This window comes from Staurois parvus, unplaced genomic scaffold (genome assembly GCF_062004578.1).
Source record: "Staurois parvus isolate SC_StPar_1 unplaced genomic scaffold, SC_StPar_1.0 ptg002153l, whole genome shotgun sequence".
In the NCBI taxonomy this organism is placed as follows: domain Eukaryota; kingdom Metazoa; phylum Chordata; class Amphibia; order Anura; family Ranidae; genus Staurois; species Staurois parvus.
The window spans coordinates 4,922-27,590 of record NW_028319949.1 but is presented as its reverse complement, the minus strand read 5'-3'; the positions used below and the strand labels follow the sequence as shown (position 1 = coordinate 27,590).

At 48.4% G+C, this 22,669-nt stretch overlaps 1 protein-coding gene across 1 annotated transcript in view; it reads left to right on the top strand.

Annotated features, from left to right (window-relative positions):
* The window catches only part of LOC149432413 (neuron navigator 2-like), a gene marked incomplete at both ends in the record, with an annotated part of 32,845 nt that extends 15,557 nt beyond the window's left edge, over positions 1–17,288 (top strand). Inside the window, one exon of the mRNA XM_089665228.1 lies at positions 17,166–17,288. Coding sequence (XP_089521354.1) covers positions 17,166–17,288 — 123 coding nt within the window. The remainder of the gene's footprint in view (positions 1–17,165) is intronic.
* Positions 17,289–22,669: the final 5,381 nt, after the last annotated feature.

Below are 22,669 nucleotides of genomic sequence, written 5' to 3'. Positions count from 1 at the left end.
AGTTTTTCAGCTTTTTTTTAGCGTTTTTGCATTAGCGTTTAGCTGCGTTTTGCCGCATTTAAACCTACGTTTTCCAGAGGTCAGAAGTGTTTTCCAAACGCTCCGTGTACATGGAGCCTAATTTTGATGTTTGCAGTGAAAACAAGTCCACGTCTTTAAACGTCTCACCTTAGAAAATTTTTGCCCAAACTCAAAAAAGCCTATGAAAAAGGTACCAGGGGCATCTCATGGGGCCCCCTACTGACCCCGGGCCCTCAGGCAGTGCCGGAGTTTCCAAATGGTCAATCCGCCCCTGCGCACGTAAACGCGGTATGCAAACGCGGCTAAACAGACTTTTTTAACCTACGTTTTCCAGAGGTCAGAAGTGTTTTCCAAACGCCCCGTGTACATGGAGCCTAATTTTGATGTTTGCAGTAAAAACAAGTCCACGTCACCAAACATCTCACCTTAGAAAATCCGGTGATTTACACCTTCATCCAGTATAAAGCCTGGGGGTACGTTCCCGCAGCATTGCACCGCAGAAGGTCGACCAACTCCGATGGTGTCCTTGGAATTACTCGATCACACAACTGATCGGCAGGGTTTCTGAATAGAGAGACTTGTGCAGCACCGCGATCCGGTGCCTGCTGCACACCAATCGCGATTCATGTGATCACTGATTGGCCAGTCAATGATCACATGAAGAGTAGTAAGCAAGATGTCACTTCCTGACATCATTGCTTACTACTAGTGAAATCTGTGAATGATCACAGAGATCACACGGTACAGGGCTATTCACAACAGCCTTGTACCATGTGACAAGCTGTGACCAATCACAGCTCATACAGTATTTCTCAATGGCTGCAAAATTGCAGCCAGAGAGAAGGAGAAATGATTGCTTTTACAGCCTTTATGGGTGTAAAAGCAATCAGTGTAAAAAAAAAAAAATCTTAATCACCCCCCACAAGTAGTACAGTGTTACCATGGTGATACTGTACTGCTAGGGTGACAGTATGTAAAAAAAAACAAAAAAAACAAATAATATAAAAAAAATAGAAATGTAAAAAAAATTTAGAAAAATTATAATTTTTGGTTATAAGCTGATTTGGGTTTTTTTTTTTTTTTTACTGGAAGGAGGTGAAAGTGTCCGGACTGGAAGGGGGGGAAAGTGTCCGGACTGGAAGGAGGTGAAAGTGTCCGGACTGGAAGGGGGGGAAAGTGTCCGGACTGGAAAGGGGGGAAAGTGTCCGGACTGGAAGGGGGGGAAAGTGTCCGGACTGGAAGGGGGGGAAAGTGTCCGGACTGGAAGGGGGGGAAAGTGTCCGGACTGGAAGGGGGGGAAAGTGTCCGGACTGGAAGGGGGGGAAAGTGTCCGGACTGGAAGGGGGGGAAAGCGTCCGGACTGGAAGGGGGGTGAAAGCGTCCGGACTGGAAGGGGGGTGAAAGCGTCCGGACTGGAAGGGGGGTGAAAGCGTCCGGACTGGAAGGGGGTGAAAGCGTCCGGACTGGAAGGGGGTGAAAGTGTCCGGACTGGAAGGGGGTGAAAGTGTCCGGACTGGAAGGGGGTGAAAGTGTCCGGACTGGAAGTGGTTAAAGTAATGCAGCGTTGTAACGCAAATAATGACCTGGTCGGGGGGGGGGGGGGGAGGGGGAATCCTCAGGAGGGCGAGGGGTTAATGAGGAGTACAGATTTTCTTCTATAATTCTCCGTTGGACGGACCCTCATGGTAATGGGCATCCCTGCTGGGTGTTTGGTAATTGCGCCCGGCCCCCATTCTTCTCTGGGATGGGATGTGTTTCCGGGGGACTCTGATAGGGATCTGTGTGTTGGATAATTGTCCCCAGAATATGGCGGAAGGGAGACTTCTATCGCTCACTATTAGTGACATCAGATCCGTCTTTCATCCCGTCCTGGGAATGCAGGGGAAGCTTTTAATGAGGAATTAAAGACATCTCTTAGATTGTAAGCTCCCAGGATCAGGGCCCTCCTATCCCTCTTGTATTGAACTGTATTGTTGCTGTATTGTCTCCCTTATATTGTAAAGTGCTGAGCAAACTGTTGGCGCCATAAATCCTGTATAATAATATAAATCCTGTATAATAATAATTTCCCCCATGCATTGGGGGGGGGGGGGGGCTCATTAGACATCACTAGTCACAGTCCCCTCTCTATACAAAATAAAAAATTTTCCAAGAGGCTCTGGGGATTCAAAATGTATGAATTCAGTAAGATGGCGAAAACATCAATCACACAATTATTTAATGAGCTCGCTGGCTCTGGTGGGGGGGGGAGGGGGTCAAATTTATTTATTTATTTCAGGTACTTATATAGCGCCATCAATGTACTCAGCGCTTTACATATATATTGTACATTCACATCAGTCCCCGCCCCTGAGGGGTGTACAATCTAAGGTCCCTAACCCTCAAGGGGCGTACAATCTAAGGTCCCTAACTCACATTCATACATACACATACTAGGGACAATTTAGACAGGAGCCAATTCACCTACCAGCATGTCTCCGGAGTGTGGGAGGAAACCAGAGTACCCGGAGGAAACCCAAGCAGGCACAGGGAGAACATGCAAACTCCAAGCAGATGGTGCCATGGTTGGGATTCGAACCAACAGGCTTAGTACTGCCAGGTGGAAGTGCTAACCATTTAGCCGCTGTGCTGCCCACATATTTATTTATTTCAGGTACTTATATAGCGCCATCAATGTACGCAGCACTTTACATATATATTGTACATTCACATCAGTCCCCGCCCCCGAGGAGCGTACAATCTAAGGTCCCTAACTCACATTCATACATACACATACTAGGGCCCATTTAGACAGGAGCCGATTAACCTACCAGCATGACTAGCTAACCGAGGCGCACGTGCGGCCGTGACTTGGGGTAAGAGGGAATAAAGGGGACTTAACTTTGAATATATAAAACCGTATGTAAGACCGGCCGTGATATACTTTCACAGCCCGCACTACCTCTTGGCCACCACCGGAGGGAGACTCCACTCCAATCCACACAGTTAGAATATTCCATTAATGACAAGGAATGAAACTACATTTCCGATTACATATTGCTACAGGTCACATCTTATCTACTCAAATCTGTACATTTATGTCACACGGGGGGAAACCCACGCAGGCACAGGGAGAACATGCAAACTCCAAGCAGGTGGTGCCGTGTTTGGGATTTGAACCGACAACCCATGTACTGCCAGGCAGAAGTGCTAACCGTTTAACCGATGTGCTGCCCATGTTAAGCAAGGCTCCCCTTTGGCTGGCACCCAGAAGGTGACTCCTAATGTAAAAGCCCAACAGGGGCACCAGACATTGATATCCAAGTAGCTTCACTCATCACGCGTTTCAGGAGCTCAGAACACCCCCTCCCTTCGTCAGGGCTTGAATATTGCATATATTTAAAGGGGAACGTCACTCTCTCAATCGACTGTTTTAAATCCTCATGCTGCTAACATTAGTAAATAGATAGGAAGGTCGATTGTACTTGTTTAAACGATTTTTTTTTACATTTCTTCAGTTACTTCCTGGTTTCTGGCCTAGGCCAAAATTATGTCATACATCCCAGGCATCTTCTGGAGGAAAGGAGGGGTTTTCTCAGCTAAGGATGCCCTCCTGCCTGTGTGCCTGAGCTACGGGCAGATGGATTCCAGGAAGTCAATGCTACATGAATCATCTGCCCTTATTCATGATGGCCAGAAATGCTATGGGGGTGTTTTTCAAAGTGATTTCTCAGCAAAATAAAGCCTGGAGACACGGATGGATGGATGGATGGATGGGGGGAGCTTGCCTTGAATATTAAACGCTGTGTTTTTGCTTTGTGGTGCTCAGATACAGTGCAGTTCCGCTTTAACCTGTTGTCTGCCAAGGCCATGTATGTCATGGTGTACAAGGGGGTCAATGAAGCTCACAGCCAGGGGCGGACTGACAACTCATGGAGCCCCCGGGCAATAGGGGATCATGGGGCCCCTGTGTCCTTGCCCAAACTCAAAAAAAGCCTATGAAAAAGGTACCAGGGGCATCTCATGGGGCCCCCTACTGACCCCGGGCCCTCGGGCAGTGCCCGAGTTTCCAAATGGTCAGTCCGCCCCTGCTCATGAGCAGCCAGAAAAGGGCCGACAAAAGTGATCTGGGGGGCTCTGGAGCTACCTGCTCACTTTTGTGGGGTGCTCCCTGAAGGTGTGCACCCCCCTTGTTCCTCCGGGGAGCCCAGGACCATGGAAAGCAGCTTCCACAGTGAGTGCAGGAGGTGATCGTTTCTCAATCCCCCCCCCCCCCCCCCCGTGACCCCCTAACCCGCTGTGCACTGGGGAGCCCTGTGTATTAGGTCACTTCTGAGTGGACAGATATCATTCCGCGGCTGCTGTAGCCAATGATGCAGCTAATCAAGCGTGATCCAAGCTTGGCTGTCAGCACTGGAATGCAGGGGAGACATTGGGGGACTACTTCACTACCTTATAATGAGGGGGGGGATTTGAGTCCCTGAAATGCATTGGATGTACTCATGTGACCATCTGATGGAGAATAATTAAAGCAATGTGGACTCTTACTTTTTGGTCTGGCGCTGTTGTTGCCCCTGGGCGTCTAGTGATGTCACAGTGTAGCTTGTGATGTCAAGTTATCTCACTGAACTTCTAGTGATGTCATGGTGTGCCAGGTGGCTTCTAGTGATGTCATGGTGTGTCACAGAGCTTCTAGTGATGTCATGGCGTGTCACTGAGCTCCTAGTGATGTCATGGCGTGTCACTGAGCTCCTAGTGATGTCATGGCGTGTCACTGAGCTCCTTGTGATGTCATGGCGTGTCACTGAACTTCTAGTGATGTCATGGCGTGTCACTGAGCTCCTAGTGATGTCATGGCGTGTCACTGAGCTCCTAGTGATGTCATGACGTGTCACAGAGCTCCTAGTGATGTCATGGCGTGTCACTGAGCTCCTAGTGATGTCATGGCGTGTCACTGAGCTCCTAGTGATGCCATGGCGTGTCACTGAGCTCCTAGTGATGTCATGGCGTGTCACTGAACGTCTAGTGATGTCATGATGTGTCACTGAGCTCCTAGTGATGTCATGATGTGTCACTGAGCTCCTAGTGATGTCATGGCATGTCACTGAGCTCCTAGTGATGTCATGGCATGTCACTGAGCTCCTAGTGATGTCATGGCGTGTCACTGAGCTCCTAGTGATGTCATGGCGTGTCACTGAGCTCCTAGTGATGTCATGGCATGTCACTGAACTCCTAGTGATGTCATGGCGTGTCACAGAGCATCTAGTGATGTCATGACGTGTCACAGAGCTCCTAGTGATGTCATGGCGTGTCACTGAGCTCCTAGTGATGTCATGGCATGTCACTGAGCTCCTAGTGATGTCATGGCGTGTCACTGAGCTCCTAGTGATGTCATGGCGTGTCACTGAGCTCCTAGTGATGTCATGGCGTGTCACTGAGCTCCTAGTGATGTCATGGCGTGTCACTGAACTTCTAGTGATGTCATGGCATGTCACTGAGCTCCTAGTGATGTCATGATGTGTCACTGAGCTCCTAGTGATGTCATGATGTGTCACTGAGCTCCTAGTGATGTCATGGTGTGTCACTGAACTGCTAGTGATGTCATGGCGTGTCACCGAGTGTCTTAGCCCCGGTCGCATTCGGGTAGCATTTGGCATGCGATTTGCCAGGTGACTTGCCAAGTTGCACCCTATTGTCCTCAATTAGAGCAGTCAGATCGGTGCGGTCCCAACTTGGTCGGAGCCGCCCCTATTCTAGTACATGCACTACTTTTTGTGCGATTTGTATACATGTCTGTGTCAGATGTCTTGCAAATCGCACTTGAAATCAGCATCGCACCCGACTTTGAAATTGTGCGACTTCGCTGTCGGGCTTCATGTGACCGGGGTGTTAAGCCCTGGTTCACTGTGCCACGATTTCAGGTGCGATTTGGGAATTGAAATCGTATCTGAAATCGTATCTAATGAATGTGAATGTCCGTGTCTGAAGATATGCGATTTGCTGCGACGCGATTTCAAAAGTAGTTCTTGTATGACTTTTTCTGCAGTTTGTTGCGATTTCACATACATAGACTACAATAGAAATCGCACTGCAAAACGCAATGGAAAATGCAAGAAATCACTTGGAAATCTTCGGAAAATGCGGTGATTTCGCAAACAAAACACGCAATTTTAAATCGCATCCAGTGTGAACAAAGCCTTAGTCATACGATTTCAAAGTTGGGGCTTGATGTGAATGGGGGTCAGTCACCGGTCACACTGCTGTGATTTAAATTTGCTGTGCGATTTACATTCTCTTCTATGTAGGTGAAATCGCAACAAAACTGCAGAAAAAGCGATGCAAGAACTACTTAAGAAATTGCGCCGCAGCAAATCGCACTTGTTAAGACGCCAACATTCACATTCATTAGATGCGATTTCAGGTGCAATTTCAATTCCCAACACCTGAAATCGCAGCGGTATGACTGGACGTAAAGTATTATTTTTTCGATACAATGTAACAATGATAGAATAGTGATCAGCGATGAACGATGTACCGCAAAACCTGAGAAGTGATCTCCTAGTCAGAGCTGATTTCTGATTGGCTGATTGGTCTCGGCTCTTTGTATACTGCAGCCAGGTGCAGAGGTACACGTGGCTCTTGTATTGTCCTTGCACACAGGCAGGATCAGGGATCCCCCGAGAGGACACCTACCCCCCGAGAGGACACCTGCCCCTTGATAGGACACCTACCCCCGAGAGGACACCTACCCCCGAGAGGACACCTACCCCCCGAGAGGACACCTACCCCCCGAGAGGACACCTACCCCCCGAGAGGACACCCGCCCCTTGATAGGACACCCGCCCCTTGATAGGACACCCGCCCCTTGATAGGACACCCGCCCCTTGATAGGACACCCGCCCCTTGATAGGACACCCGCCCCTTGATAGGACACCCGCCCCTTGATAGGACACCCGCCCCTTGATAGGACACCCGCCCCCCCGATAGGACACCCGCCCCCCCGATAGGACACCCGCCCCCCCGATAGGACACCCGCCCCCCCGATAGGACACCCGCCCCCCCGATAGGACACCCGCCCTCCCGATAGGACACCCGCCCCCTGATAGGACACCCACCCTGAGAGGACACCTAACCCCCTGAGAGGACATCTACCCCCTAATAAGACACCTAATCCCCCGATAGGACACCCGCCCCCCCGATAGGACACCCGCCCCCCCGATAGGACACCCGCCCCCCCGATAGGACACCCGCCCCCCCGATAGGACACCCGCCCCCCCGATAGGACACCCGCCCTCCCGATAGGACACCCGCCCCCTGATAGGACACCCACCCTGAGAGGACACCTAACCCCCTGAGAGGACATCTACCCCCTAATAAGACACCTAATCCCCCGATAGGACACCCAACCCCCCGATACGACACCCGCCCCCCGAGAGGACGCCTAACCCCCCGAGGGGACACCTTGCCCCCCGATAGGACACCCGCCCTCTGAGAGGACATCTAGCCCCTCATAGGACACCCAACCCCCCGAGAACCGTGTCCAGGATTTGCACTCGATCTTGTCCTGGTTTTTGTTTGCTGGCTGGTGTAATTCAGAGGAAACAAACTGGTCTCCAGGCCGTTGGGGCGGAGCGCACTCCTCTGAGCCGCCCCCATCCTCCCCGGGCTAGCAACGCTCCTAGGGAAGGGTGCTGAGGATGGGAAGATCCATGGCATTGCCATAGAGATCACTCCGGAGTGCGACTTCATCTCCTCCTATCGCTCCACACAGCCGGGGACACCCAGGGACCGCTCAGGACTGTCATCCCAGGAACCCCCCCAGGTAGGTCCCATCTCTTCTCCTCTCTCACCTGCAGCTGATTATTTTTCTTTCCGATGGATTAAATATTTAAAATGTCGAATGGAAAAGTTTTCAGGATTTAAGCTCCTTAGACGCAGATCGCTGTAATAATCCCGAAGAATTTTCTCTGTTTTCCCAGAGTGCTCAGCGCCGGTTCACACTACAGAAACGCAGTCCAGATGCGTTCCCGATGCGTTTTTGCACGCGGGTTTTTGGCTTGTTCCAGTGCGTTTTTTTAATACATTCCAGTTCATTTTTGTTGCAATTTCACATACATAGAATATAATGAAAATCGCACCGCAAATGGCAAGAAATCATTGAAAGTAGCAATAAAGTCTTCAGAAATCGCACCTGAAATTGCACTGCAGCAAATCGCACATTAACACCCCGATCACACTGGGTGCGACTTGGCATGCACTTTGCAGGACTTGTGACCTGCAGATCTGAAAACGCTGTGAATTCCTCATCGCATCAGTTTGAACCATCGCTTAGACCCCGGTCACAATGGATGCCAATTGGCATGTGATTTGCATGCGATGCAAATTGCATGCCAAATCGCAGCATCTTGTCTGCTATTAGAGCGGTCATATTGGTGCAGTACCAACTTGGTCAGAGCCGCACTGATTTCTAAAGCAGCACATGCGTTACTTTTTCTGCGATTTACATAGACATCTGTGTCAGATGTCTTGCAAATCGCACCTGAAATCAGCATGTGCCCCGACTTTGATATCGTGCGACTTCACTGTAAGCCCCCGGTCACATCAAGCCCGACTTTGAAATCGTGCGACTTCACTGTAAGCCCCCGGTCACATCAAGCCCGACTTTGAAATCGTGCGACTTCACTGTAAGCCCCCGGTCACATCAAGCCCCACTTTGAAATCGTGCGACTTCACTGTAAGCCCCCGGTCACATCAAGACCGACTTTGAAATCGTGCGACTTCACTGTAAGCCCCCAGTCACATCAAGCCCCACTTTGAAATCGTGCGACTTCACTGTAAGCCCCCAGTCACATCAAGCCCGACTTTGAAATTGTGCGACTTACAGTGAAGTCGCACGATTTCAAAGTCCGGTGAACCGCCGATTTCAGGTGCGATTTGCAAGGCATCTGACACAAATGTCTATGCAAATCGCCCCAAACTTAGCACATGCGCTACTTTAGAAATCGGTGCGGCTCCGACCAAGTCGGAACCGCTCCAATATGACCGCTCCAATTCCGGACCATAGGGTGCGACTTGGCATATGATTTGCAAGTTGCATGGCATGCAATTCGCACCCGATGTGACTGGGGTGTAAGTCGCACGATTTCAAAGTTGTGCTTGATGCGACGGGTGTAAGACGCTGACATTCGCATTCATTAGACAGATCACACCTGAAGTTGCATCCAGTGTATTTCTATGGCACTTGTCTTTATCGGATCGATTTGAAGTAACGAGATATCAAAAACAGTTCCTGCACGACTTTTTTTCCGATTTCATGGCAACTTGCAAGAAAGCTCAATTCGTGGGGAAAAAAGGATGTAAATTTCATGTGGGTGCAGCGTTGCACGACCGCGCAATTGTCAGTTAAAGTAACGCAGCACCGCGTCGCAGAAAATGGCCTGGTCAGGAAGGGGGGGGGAAATCCTCTGGAGGGTGAGGGGTTAATCAGGGATGCTAATTGCCCTGTACCGGTACAGCGGGGGTGTCAATTTCATGGCGGGTCGCATCAGCATTTTGGTTGCCCTCAAAGGGCCGGTTGTATCTGTAAGACTAGATGTCTAGAGCACCCCACCCTCCCTTGTGCTGCTGCCAGGAAGAAGCTAGAGGAGGAGCTGGGAAGCACAAAGTGCAGGGTCTGGAGGAGGACCAAAGGAGGGCTGGAGTCAGCTGGGGAGGTGGATACAAGGGGGTGCTGTGGCTGCACAAAGACGTGCAGGATCTGTAGGAGGAGTTCTGTCCACCTCTCTGCTGCCAATTGCTGAGACCAGGGGTGAGGTGGGGGTTGCAGAGATGAGACGGAGGAGTTCTGTCCTCCTCTCTTCTGCAGACTGCTGAGACAAGGTGGAGATGAGCAGGATCTGTAGGAGGAGTTCTGTCCTCCTCTCTGCAGCCAATCGCTGAGACCAGAAGTGGGGGGGGGGGGGTTGCAGAGATGAGGCGGAGGAGTTCTGTACTATGTTCTTCTGCAGACTGCTGAGATCACGTGGAGACGAGCAGGTTCTGTAGGAGGAGTTCTGTCCTCTCTGCTGCCAATTGCTGAGACCAGGGAGGGGGGGGGGGGTGCAGAGATGAGGCGGAGGAGTTCTGTCCTCCTCTCTGCTGCCAATTGCCAAGACCAGGGGTGAGGTGGGGGTTGCAGAGATGAGACGGAGGAGTTCTGTCCTCCTCTCTTCTGCTGACTGCTGAGACAAGATGGAGACAAGCAGGATCTGTAGGAGGAGTTCTGTCCTCCTCTCTGTTGCCAGTTGCCGAGACCAGGGGTGGGGTTGCAGAGATGAGGTGGAGGAGTTCTGTCCTTCTCTCTTCTGCTGACTGCTGAGACAAGCAGGATCTGTAGGAGGAGTTCTGTCCTCCTCTCTGTTGCCAATTGCCGAGATCAGGGGTGGGGTGGGGGGGTTGCAGAGATGAGGCGGAGGAGTTCTGTCCTCCTCTCTTCTGCTGACTGCTGAGACAAGGTGGAGACAAGCAGGATCTGTAGGAGGAGTTCTGTCCTCCTCTCTGTTGCCAATTCCCGAGACCAGGGGTGGGGGGGTTGCAGAGATGAGGTGGAGGAGTTCTGTCCTCTCTGCTGCCAATTGCCGAGACCAGGAGTGGGGGTGGGGGGGTTGCAGAGATGAGGCGGAGGAGTTCTGTCCTGCTCTCTTCTGTAGACTGCTGAGACGAGGAGGTGCAACAGATACAGGAGAGGTCTGAGGGCCACATGAAATGACTTGCAGGGCCAGATTTGGCCCTCGGGCCTTGTGTTTGACACCTGTGCAGTAGAGGGATCAGTTACTAATCCAATAATTACAATACGGAACAGCAAAAATATAAGAATCTCAATAAAAAATGAGTCCCAGATACCCGATACAGCGAGAGCCCAAATAGGTGTCAGTTTCCCTTTAAGTCTCGGTTTCCTGTCATGTTTGAAGGAATATTTCTGATGAAGAGCTGTAACCTGCCAATCATTTTCCTTCCCCTCTCACTTACACATGGAGCTCACACTCCTGGGAAACCTTCATCCATGACATTTTATAGAACACGTTTTACTGCTGGTGCTCGTATTAATTCTCACATTCGGATCCGTCGGAGGAGGGGGGGGGGGGGGACTCCCGCCCTCCTGCCCTGCAGGGACTGTGTCTTCAGGTTCCCTGTAACCGGATACACCGGCAGACATTGTACGCAGTGTAATCTCCATGTGTAATTGGGGCTCTCAGGCTGGATCCCCTTTCTGAGAGGTTGACGGCTGATCCTCCCCTTCTTATTATAAACTCCAGAAGGGACTTTGATATGTAGAACGGAGGAGGACTGGTGTTCACGGGGCCCCGGAATGAAACATCTGTTCTCTGCGGATTATCCCTTTTATTGGCCTTTTTATATCAGATGGGTTACCCCGCCTCCCCCCCCCCCCCCCACAAACGCAATAATGGAGCTTAAAACCTAAAACGTGGGATGTAAAATTTCCACTGTTCAAGGAAAAAAAAAATGTATAACGAAATTCTTTTCAAATGCATGTGGATGTTTTTACAGATATCTGCAACACAGGGGCTAAGTGGTTAGCACCTCCGCCTGGGAGTACTCGGGTCGTCGGTTCAAATCCCAACCATGGCACCACCTGCCTGGAGTTTGCATGTTATCACTGTGCCTGTGTGGGTTTCCTCCGGGTACTCCGGTTTCCTTCCACGCTCCAAAGACATGCTTGCTGCCTCCTGTCTAAATTGTCCCTAGTATGTGTATGTATGAATGTGAGTTAGGGACCTTAGATTGTACACCCCTTGAGGGTTAGGGACTGATGTGATGTACAATATTGGTTGATATTGTTTTACTAGCGCTGCACCCCCTCTTTTTATATGTGTATGGACACCGAGGATAACATGCTGGGGGGTTTACTGGCTGTAGAAAAAAACATCAAAAGCCAAAAACAGCCGCTGTAAAAACATTTTTGCATTAGCGCTTAGCTGCGTTTTTTGCCCCTTTTAGTGTTTTTCCGCGTTTGCGGTTTTTTTAAGCGTTTTTTGGTCGAAAAAAGTCCAAAAACGCCGGTTTGCGGCGTTTTACTGTATTTCGCCACATTTTTCGGCGTTAGAGCGTTTTTACAGCTAAAAAATTCTTCTAGAAATCCACTTGTCCTGGGTTATTTCCAGCCAAAAAACGTTTTTTAGTCTATGTGTGTATGGACACAAAGGATAACATGCTGGGGGGGTTTACTAGATGTAGAAAAAAATGTCAAAAGCCAAAAACAGCCGCTGTAAAAAATGTCCCGTGTGCAGGACTTAAAATGCAAATGAATGAAAGTGTTTGTAAACCTCGGACATGAAATATGAACAGAGCATGTCCCTCTATAGTGTGTACTTGTCTCAGTCCAGAGCACTAAGCCCGGGTTCACACTGAATGCAGCTTTTTTTTTTTTTTTTTTTTTTTAATTCTTTATTTTGAAGAAAAAGCAAACAGAAAGATGTCATTGTGACAGAATGTAGGAGAGCTGAGCCCATCGCCAGGCACTCGGTGAATTTTCAGTCCACAATAAAGATGAACCAAACCCTCCACATCTCTCGGATACACCACTTCTTCTTTACATTTTGTACTTTTAGATCTCCTTCTCCTCCTCAGAATCCTCCTCCTCCACCTCAGAATTCTCCTCAGAATCCTCTTCCTTCTCCTCCTCCTCCTCAGAATCCTCCTCAGAATCCTCCTCAGAATCCTCCTCCTCCACCTCAGAATTCTTCTCAGGATCCTCTTCCTTCTTCTCCTCCTCCTCCTCCTCAGAATCCTCCTCCTCCACCTCAGAATTCTTCTCAGAATCCTCTTCCTTCTTCTCCTCCTCCTCAGAATCCTCATCCTCCACCTCAGAATTCTCCTCAGAATTGTCTTCCTTCTTCTCCTCCTCAGAATCCTCCTCCACCTCCTCAGAATCCTCCTCCTCCACCTCAGAATCCTCCTCAGAATCCTCTTCCTTCTTCTCCTCCTCAGAATCCTCCTCCTCCTCAGAATCCTCCTCCTCCCCCTCAGAATCCTCCTCCTCCCCCTCAGAATCCTCCTCCTCGTCAGAATCCTCCTTGTCAGAATCCTAATCCTCCTCAGAATCCTAATCCTCCTCAGAATCCTCCTCCTCAGAATCCTCCTCCTCCTAATACTCCTCCTCCTAATACTCCTCCTCAGAATCCTCCTAATCCTCCTCCTCTCTTGCACCTCCGCCTACCCACCTTGCCACTCAGGTTGTGATCTCGCCAAAACTAATGGAGAATATGAAAAGTTGCGTTTCCACAACAGGTAGTTCAAGTCTGGGAAGCCAACGCGGTTTGATCTTCCAAATGCAGCTTTGAAATCGCGCCGCGTCTCTTGATTTCCAGGCTGCAGTGAAATCGGAGGTGCAAATCGCACTGACCCGCGGCTTGGAAATTGCAAGTCACGATGAAATCAGAATAAAGTTGCGCAGGAATTATTTTTGAAATTGCGCTGCTTCAAATCGCACCGATTGATAGCGCCATAGAAATACATTAGATGCAAGTTCAGATGCGATTTGTAAATCGCATGTCCCACCTGAAGCTTAGCCCCCGGTCACACTGGATGCGATTTAAAATAATGCGTTTTGTTTTGCTGCTCTTTAGAGTAGATGTTACCTAACTAAATGAGTGTACTAAAACATGGGGGTTGATTTACTAAAACTGGAGAGTGAAGAACTTGTTGCAGCTCTGCATGGTAGGCAGGGCCGGGACAAGGGGTGGGTAGAAGGAGCATAAGCCCTGGGCGCAGAGGTGCTATGTTGAGAAGGGATGCTGAGAGTCGATGAGCACTCCACTTTCCAACTACCTGAATGACAGGAGTGACGCTGCCATTACTCCTGTCAGAACAGAGCATAGTGCATGGGCTGAGATACCTGCTGAAGGGAGGATTCTGCTCTTTGCCTCTAGCTGCGTAACTGGTATCTCCTCCCCCTACCTCCTCCTGACACCAGTGCTGGGGGTTATTAATATATCTCCTGACACCAATGCTGGGGGTTATTAATGTCTCCTGACACCAATGCTGGGGGTTATTAATATGTCTCCTGACACCAATGCTGGGGTTTATTAATATTTCTCCTAACACCAATGCTGGGGGTTATTGTTGCGTACACTGGCCCAACTGACACCAATGCTGAGGGTTAATATTGTGTCCACTGATCATAATGCTGGTGGGTTATTAATGCATCCTCCTGACACCAATGCTGGGGGTTACAGTATTAATATGTCTCCTGACACCAATGCTGTGGGTTATTAATATGTCTTCTGACACCAATGCTGGGGGTTATTGTTGCATACACTGACACCAATGCTGGGGGTTATTGTTGCATACACTGACACCAATGCTGAGGGTTATTATTGTGTTCACTGATCGTAATGCTGGTGGGTTATTAATGCATTCTCCTGGCACCAATGCTGGGGGTTATTAATATGTCTCCTGACACCAATGCTGGGGTTATTAATATGTCTCCTGACACCAATGCTGGGGGTTATTAATATGTCTCCTGACACCAATGCTGGGGTTATTAATATGTCTCCTGACACCAATGCTGGGGGTTATTAATATGTCTCCTGACACCAATGCTGGGGGTTATTGTTGTGAACCCTGACACCAATGCTGAGGGTTATTATTGTGTCCACTGATTGTAATGCTGGTGGGTTATTAATGTATCCTCCTGAAACCAATGCTGGGGGTTATTAATATGTCTCCTGACACCAATGCTGGGGGTTATTAATGTATCCTCCTGACACCAATGCTGGGGGTTATTAATATGTCTCCTGACACCAATGCTGGGGGTAATTAATATGTCTCCTGACACCAATGTTGGGGGTTGTTGTTGCGTACACTGACTCAACTGAAACCAATGCTGGTGGGTTATTAATGCATCCACTGACAGGACTGATGGGGGTTATTAATGCGTCCACTGACAGGACTGATGGGGGTTATTAATGCATCCACTGACAGGACTGATGGGGGTTATTAATGCATCCACTGACAGGACTGATGGGGGTTATTAATGTGTCCACTGACTCCAGTGCTGGGGGTTTTCTTGAGTCTGGAGGGGTCGCAATTTGGCATCTTCCCCTGGGCACTGGTTGTCCCATCACTGATGGTAGGTAGTTGCTTTTAAAAAAGAGCTCTGAGTTTTGATGAAGACGTAGCGGCACACATTGGTGGTTTCCTATCTACCTGGGGTTCAGCGTGAACATTAAAAAAAAGAGTAAAACAAATAAAAGGACAGAAACCAAAACTCTGAGATTCTCTGAACATGAACAACTTCTCCGGTGTTTGGATTCAGCTGTAGATGGAGGGTGCGGGGGTCATTGTGTAAAGGTCACCTTTGATGGTGTCAGCAGATTCCTATCTCTGGCTGGACCCTTCTGGCCGCTCTGTAGTAACACGTCCTGTAGGAGTGGACTCGCCACATTTTTGGGAAGTTTTTCTGCTTGGCTGCAAACCTCCTGCCCGCCTCAGCTGAGTGTGAGATGACCTCATCCCTTAAGGTGTCTGAAATCGTCATCCTGCCACAGCAAACAAATAGGAAAGACAGACAGAACGGGATAGCTCGCTCTCATTGGTTAATATGGGTCAAAGTTTGTGCCTGAGATCCAGGAATGTGGAGCCCTCTTTCAGGCTGGGCCTGTATTCTGTATTCCCCGGGAGGATCAGGCCTGAGGGATAAGTTACAATCTTGATTGCATATTCATGGGAATGAAGGGAATTAACTGTACGCTATTGGCATCACTGATTCATCTGCTTTGGTATCCATTTGTGGTTTTCACTGGGAGCTATTGAAGAAAGGACCTAGGAATACCCCCGGTCAGTCTCAGACAGATGAGGCAACGGTTGTCATGTGTTGTATGCAGGGGCGGACTGACCATTGGGGAACTCGGGCACTGCCTGAGGGCCCGGGGTCAGTAGGGGGCCCCATGAGATGTCCCTGGTACCTTTCATAGGCTTTTTTGGGTGTGATTTGAGTGTGGGCGAGGACATAGGGGCCCCATGATCCCGTATTGCTCGTGGGACCCATGAGATGTCAGATCGCCCCTGGTTGTATGTTACTTTTACTTCACTGTACATAAAATTGTCACTTTAGTCATTAAACTGGTTATAAAGCCTAAACATTTTGTACCTGAAAGTGGTTGTACACCTCAGACATGAAATATGAACAAAGCATAGCCCTCTATGGTGTGTCCTTGTCTCAGTCCAGAGCACTAAGTGTCATTTCTGTCTGCTGCCTCCTTCCTCTGCTATCAGCATGAGTCACTTCTGACAAGTTTTCCTTTACCTTAAAATGGTTGTACACCTCAGACATGAAATATGAACAAAGCACATCCCTCTACAGTGTGTCCTTGTCTCAATCCAGAGCACTAAGTGTCATTTCTGTCTGCTGCCCCCATCCTCTGCTATCAGCACGAGTCCCTTCTGACAAGTTTTCCTTTACCCTAAAGTGGTTGTACGCCTCAGACATGAAATATGAACAAAGCACATCCCTCTACAGTGTGTCATTGTCTCAATCCAGAGCACTAAGTGTCATTTCTGTCTGCTGCCTCCATCCTTTGCTATCAGCACGAGTCCCTTCTGACAAGTTTTCCTTTACCCTAAATTGGTTGTAAACCTCAGACATGAAGTATGAACAAAGCATATCCCTCCATAGTGTGTGCTTGTCTCAATCCAGAGCAGTAAGTGTCATTTCTGTCTGCTGCCTCCTTCCTCTGCTATCAGTCACTTCTGACAAGTTGTCCTGACACCAAGCGAAAAAAAGGTGACAGAGGAGGAACCTCCAGCAGATTGACAGCCTCATCTCTGTTCCTGTGTGTTGTGTGGAAGGGGGGGGGGGGGTTCCCTCCAATCAACTCTCAGGGCTCTCCACACTGAGATTTGCAGTTTGTAAATTCAGTTCTCCGCCCCCTGTTTTCCAAACTCTCAGACAAGCTTTATAAATTCTGGACTTTGAATGCCTGTAGAGAAGAGAAGACTGCAGATAAACAGGTACAACTTACGTAGGAGGATTTGTTTAATTTCTGTGTACCACCTGAGGCCAGTCACCTCACTGGGTATGTGTGATGGTTTACAACCACTTAATATACATGTAGTAGACATGCTGCAGTGTAAGGTGTCTGATAATTCTTTGCTTTCTCTATCAGCTACATGACCGATGGCGGACTGGGCCTGTACACCCGAAGATTGAACCGACTACCTGACGGCATGGCGTCTGTGCGGGAAACGCTTCAGCGGAATGCGTCGCTGGGACAGGGGGATGCTGACAGGTCAGAAAATCATATAAAAAGTCAACCTTCTCTTTAGTCCAGTTGTGGTTTCTGTGACACAAACAGCAATTTTATGACTTGTTTCTGTCCTGTTCCTCAATTATAGAGCAGGCACTGGCTGCAAGTCTGATTTTAGTTTTCAGCTGGGATGTGGCTACTCCGTATAAACACTGGTGTTGGTTACATTGACTATAGTATATTCATGACTTCTAACTTTTGATATTTTGGATGGAGTAGGGAAGGGTTAGAACCTCTGTTGTGTTTTTATTGCTATTTGTCTCCCAGATTTCCCCAAGGGCCCTTTCACATGGGTGGTCAAATCTTCCTGTTAGTTTCTGAAGTGATTCAGAATGGAAGCTCAGTTTTCGTCTCTGGGCAGTCAAATTGCTCTGAGGCCACCTAGGTTTAAAAAAAAAACAAAAACAACATTGCAGATCAAAGGTAAAAGGATGTAAATGGATGCATGTCCATTTACATCCACCAACCCATAGATCTAACATGGGTCCATCACTCTCAGTATTTCCCCATAGGCCTAACATGGGTCCATCACGCTCAGTATTTCCCCATAGACCTAACATGGGTCCATCACGCTCAGTATTTCCCCATAGACCTAACATGGGTCCATCAAGCTCAGTTTTTCCCCATAGACCTAATATGGGTCCATCAAGTCCTGTTTTTCCCCATAGACCTAACATGGGTCCATCAAGCTCAGTTTTTCCCCATAGACCTAACATGGGTCCATCAAGTCCTGTTTTTCCCCATAGACCTAACATGGGTCCATCAAGCTCAGTATTTCCCCATAGACCTAACATGGGTCCATCAAGCTCAGTTTTTCCCCATAGACCTAACATGGGTCCATCAAGTCCTGTTTTTCCCCATAGACCTAACATGGGTCCATCAAGCTCAGTTTTTCCCCATAGACCTAACATGGGTCCATCAAGTCCTGTTTTTCCCCCATAGACCTAACATGGGTCCATCAAGCTCAGTTTTTCCCCATAGACCTAACATGGGTCCATCAAGCTCAGTTTTTCCCCATAGATCTAACAGAGGTCCGTCACGCTCAGTATTTCCCCATAGACCTAACATGGGTCCATCAAGCTCAGTATTTCCCCATAGGCCTAACATGGGTCCGTCAAGCTCAGTTTTTCCCCATAGACCTAACATAGGTCCATCAAGCTCAGTATTTCCCCATAGACCTAACATGGGTCCGTCAAGCTCAGTTTTTCCCCATAGACTTAACATGGGTCCATCAAGCTTAGTTTTTCCACATAGACCTAACATGGGTCCATCAAGCTCAGTTTTTCCCCATAGACCTAACATAGGTCCATCAAGCTCAGTTTTCCCCATAGACCTAACATGGGTCCATCAAGCCCAGTTTTTCCCCATAGACCTAACATGGGTCCATCAAGCTCAGTTTTTCCCCATAGACCTAACATGGGTCCATCAAGTCCTGTTTTTCCCCATAGACCTAACATGGGTCCATCAAGCTCAGTTTTTCCCCATAGACCTAACATGGGTCCATCAAGTCCTGTTTTTCCCCATAGACCTAACATGGGTCCATCAAGCTCAGTATTTCCCCATAGACCTAACATGGGTCCATCAAGCTCAGTTTTTCCCCATAGACCTAACATGGGTCCATCAAGTCCTGTTTTTCCCCATAGACCCAACATGGGTCCATCAAGCTCAGTTTTTCCCCATAGACCTAACATGGGTCCATCAAGTCCTGTTTTTCCCCATAGACCTAACATGGGTCCATCAAGCTCAGTTTTTCCCCATAGACCTAACATGGGTCCATCAAGCTCAGTTTTTCCCCATAGATCTAACAGAGGTCCGTCACGCTCAGTATTTCCCCATAGACCTAACATGGGTCCATCAAGCTCAGTATTTCCCCATAGGCCTAACATGGGTCCGTCAAGCTCAGTTTTTCCCCATAGACCTAACATAGGTCCATCAAGCTCAGTATTTCCCCATAGACCTAACATGGGTCCGTCAAGCTCAGTTTTTCCCCATAGACTTAACATGGGTCCATCAAGCTTAGTTTTTCCACATAGACCTAACATGGGTCCATCAAGCTCAGTTTTTCCCCATAGACCTAACATAGGTCCATCAAGCTCAGTTTTCCCCATAGACCTAACATGGGTCCATCAAGCCCAGTTTTTCCCCATAGACCTAACATGGGTCCATCAAGCTCAGTTTTTCCCCATAGACCTAACATGGGTCCGTCAAGCTCAGTATTTCCCCATAGACCTAACATGGGTCCGTCAAGCTTACTTTTTTTCCCATAAGCCTAACATGGGTCCGTCAAGCTCAGTATTTCCCCATAGATCTAACATGGGTCCGTCAAACTCAGTTTTTCCCCATAGACCTAACATGGGTCCATCAAGCTCAGTTTTTCCCCATAGATCTAACAGAGGTCCGTCACGCTCAGTATTTCCCCATAGACCTAACATGGGTCCGTCAAGCTTAGTTTTTCCTCATAGACCTAACATGGGTCCATCAAGCTCAGTTTTTTCCCATAGACCTAACATGGGTCCGTCAAGCTCAGTTTTTCCCCATAGATCTAACATGGGTCCGTCAAGTTCAGTTTTTCCCCATAGACCTAACATGGGTCCATCAAGCTCAGTATTTCCCCATAGGCCTAACATGGGTCCGTCAAGCTCAGTTTTTCCCCATAGACCTAACATGGGTCCATCAAGCCCAGTTTTTCTCCATAGACCTAACATAGGTCCATCAAGCTCAGTATTTCCCCATAGACCTAACATGGGTCCGTCAAGCTCAGTTTTTCCCCATAGACCTAACATGGGTCCATCAAGCTCAGTTTTTCCACATAGACCTAACATGGGTCCATCAAGCTCAGTTTTTCCCCATAGGCCTAACATAGGTCCATCAAGCTCAGTTTTCCCCATAGACCTAACATGGGTCCATCAAGCCCAGTTTTTCCCCATAGACCTAACATGGGTCCATCAAGCTCAGTTTTTCCCCATAGACCTAACATGGGTCCGTCAAGCTTACTTTTTTTCCCATAAGCCTAACATGGGTCCGTCAAGCTAAGTTTTTCCCCATAGACCTAACATGGGTCCGTCAAGCTCAGTATTTCCCCATAGACCTAACATGGGTCCGTCAAGCTCAGTTTTTCCCCATAGACCTAACATGGGTCCATCAAGCTCAGTTTTTCCCCATAGACCTAACATGGGTCCATCAAGCTTACTTTTTTTCCCATAAGCCTAACATGGGTCCGTCAAGCTCAGTATTTCCCCATAGACCTAACATGGGTCCGTCAAACTCAGTTTTTCCCCATAGACCTAACATGGGTCCATCAAGCTCAGTTTTTCCCCATAGACCTAACATGGGTCCATCAAGCTCAGTTTTTCCCCATAGACCTAACATGGGTCCGTCAAGCTCAGTATTTCCCCATAGACCTAACATGGGTCCGTCAAGCTTACTTTTTTCCCCATAAGCCTAACATGGGTCCGTCAAGCTAAGTTTTTCCCCATAGACCTAACATGGGTCCGTCAAGCTCAGTATTTACCCATAGACCTAACATGGGTCCGTCAAGCTCAGTATTTCCCCATAGACCTAACATAGGTCCGTCAAGCTCAGTATTTCCCCATAGACCTAACATGGGTCCGTCAAGCTCAGTTTTTCCCCATAGACTTAATATGGGTCCTTCAAGTTCAGTTATTTCCTCCATCAATAGAAGAAGGAAAAAACTGAATAGACAAAACCTGTCCCAAAAGTGACTTCCATTCTGCTCTGCACTGACTCAACAAGAGATCTGTTCATGGATCCCCTTTTGGTCAGAGACAGACATTGCCCGTGTGAAAGCCTTGATTTCCTCTCCCTGTGACAAGCTAATATGCCATTGAACCCTGTTTGTTTAGACCATGACTCTACAGACTGATCTGTGGGCCATGTCTGGCCCATTACAGGATAGTATTCGGCCCCCAGCTAGGATCAGTGGCCTTTTCCCAATGTGCACTGATTGAGGATTAAGGTCAGCAGAGTCTGCCTGTGGTCTCTGTTCCTGATGTAAGGGGATATTCTGATGGGGACCCTGATGTAAGGGGGATCCTAATGTTAGGGGGGGGGGGCTGATGTATGGGATACCCTGATATAAGAGAGACTCTGATGGGGAACCTGCTGTAAGTGGGGAACCTAATGTTAGAGGGGAATATAATGTAAGGGGGTATTCTGATGTAAGGGGATATTCTGATGGGGACCCTGATGTAAGGGGGGAACCTAATGTTAGAGGGGAATATAATGTAAGGGGGTATTCTGATGTAAGGGGATATTCTGATGGGGACCCTGATGTAAGGGGGGAACCTAATGTTAGAGGGGAATATGATGTAAGGGGGGACCCTGCTGTAAGGGATACCTTGATATAAGAGAGTCTCTGATGGGGACCCTGATGTAAGGGATACCTTGATATAAGAGATACTCTGATGGGGACCCTGATGTAAGGGGATATTCTGATGGGGACCCTGCTGTAAGGGGGGAACCTTATGTTAGAGCTGGATATGATGTAAGGGGGGACCCTGATGTAATGGATACCTTGATATAAGAGAGTCTCTGATGGGGACCCTGATGTAAGGGGATATACTGATGGGGATCCTGCTGTAAGGGGGGAACCTAATGTTAGAGCTGGATAGGATGTAAGGGGGGACCCTGATGTAAGGGATACCCTGATATAAGAGACACTCTGATGAGGACACTGATGTAAGGGGGGAACCTAATGTTAGAGGGGAATATGATGTAAGGGGGGACCCTGATGTAAGGGGATATTCTGATGGGGAACCTGCTGTAAGGGATACCCTGATATAAGAGAGTCTCTGATGGGGACCCTTATGTAAGGGGGTATTCTGATGGGGACCCTGCTGTAAGGGGGGAACCTAATGTTAGAGGAGAATATGATGTAAGGGGGGACCCTGATGGATGGGATACCTTGATATTAGAGAGTCTCTGATGGGGACCCTGATGTAAGGGATACCCTGATATAAGAGAGACTCTGATGGGGACCCTGATGTAAGGGGATATTCTGATGGGGATCCTGCTGTAAGGGGGAACCTAATGTTAGAGCTGGATAGGATGTAAGGGGGGACCCTGATGTGAGGGATACCCTGATATAAGAGAGTCTCTGATGGGGACCCTGATGTAAGCGAGGACTTCGATGGGTTTTTTTTCAGCCCATGAATATTTGTACAATACACAACGTGTCCTTCGTACTGGAAAGCTTTGGCCCCTGTTTTAGTCCACATTACCATGAAGTAAAGCCAGAAATGTATTTATATTTTGGATGGAATGTGAAGAGATCCGGTCAGGCATGGCTGGGAAGATTCCTCTTCTATTCTGTCAAGAAAGTGATGGGAAATCCAAACATTACA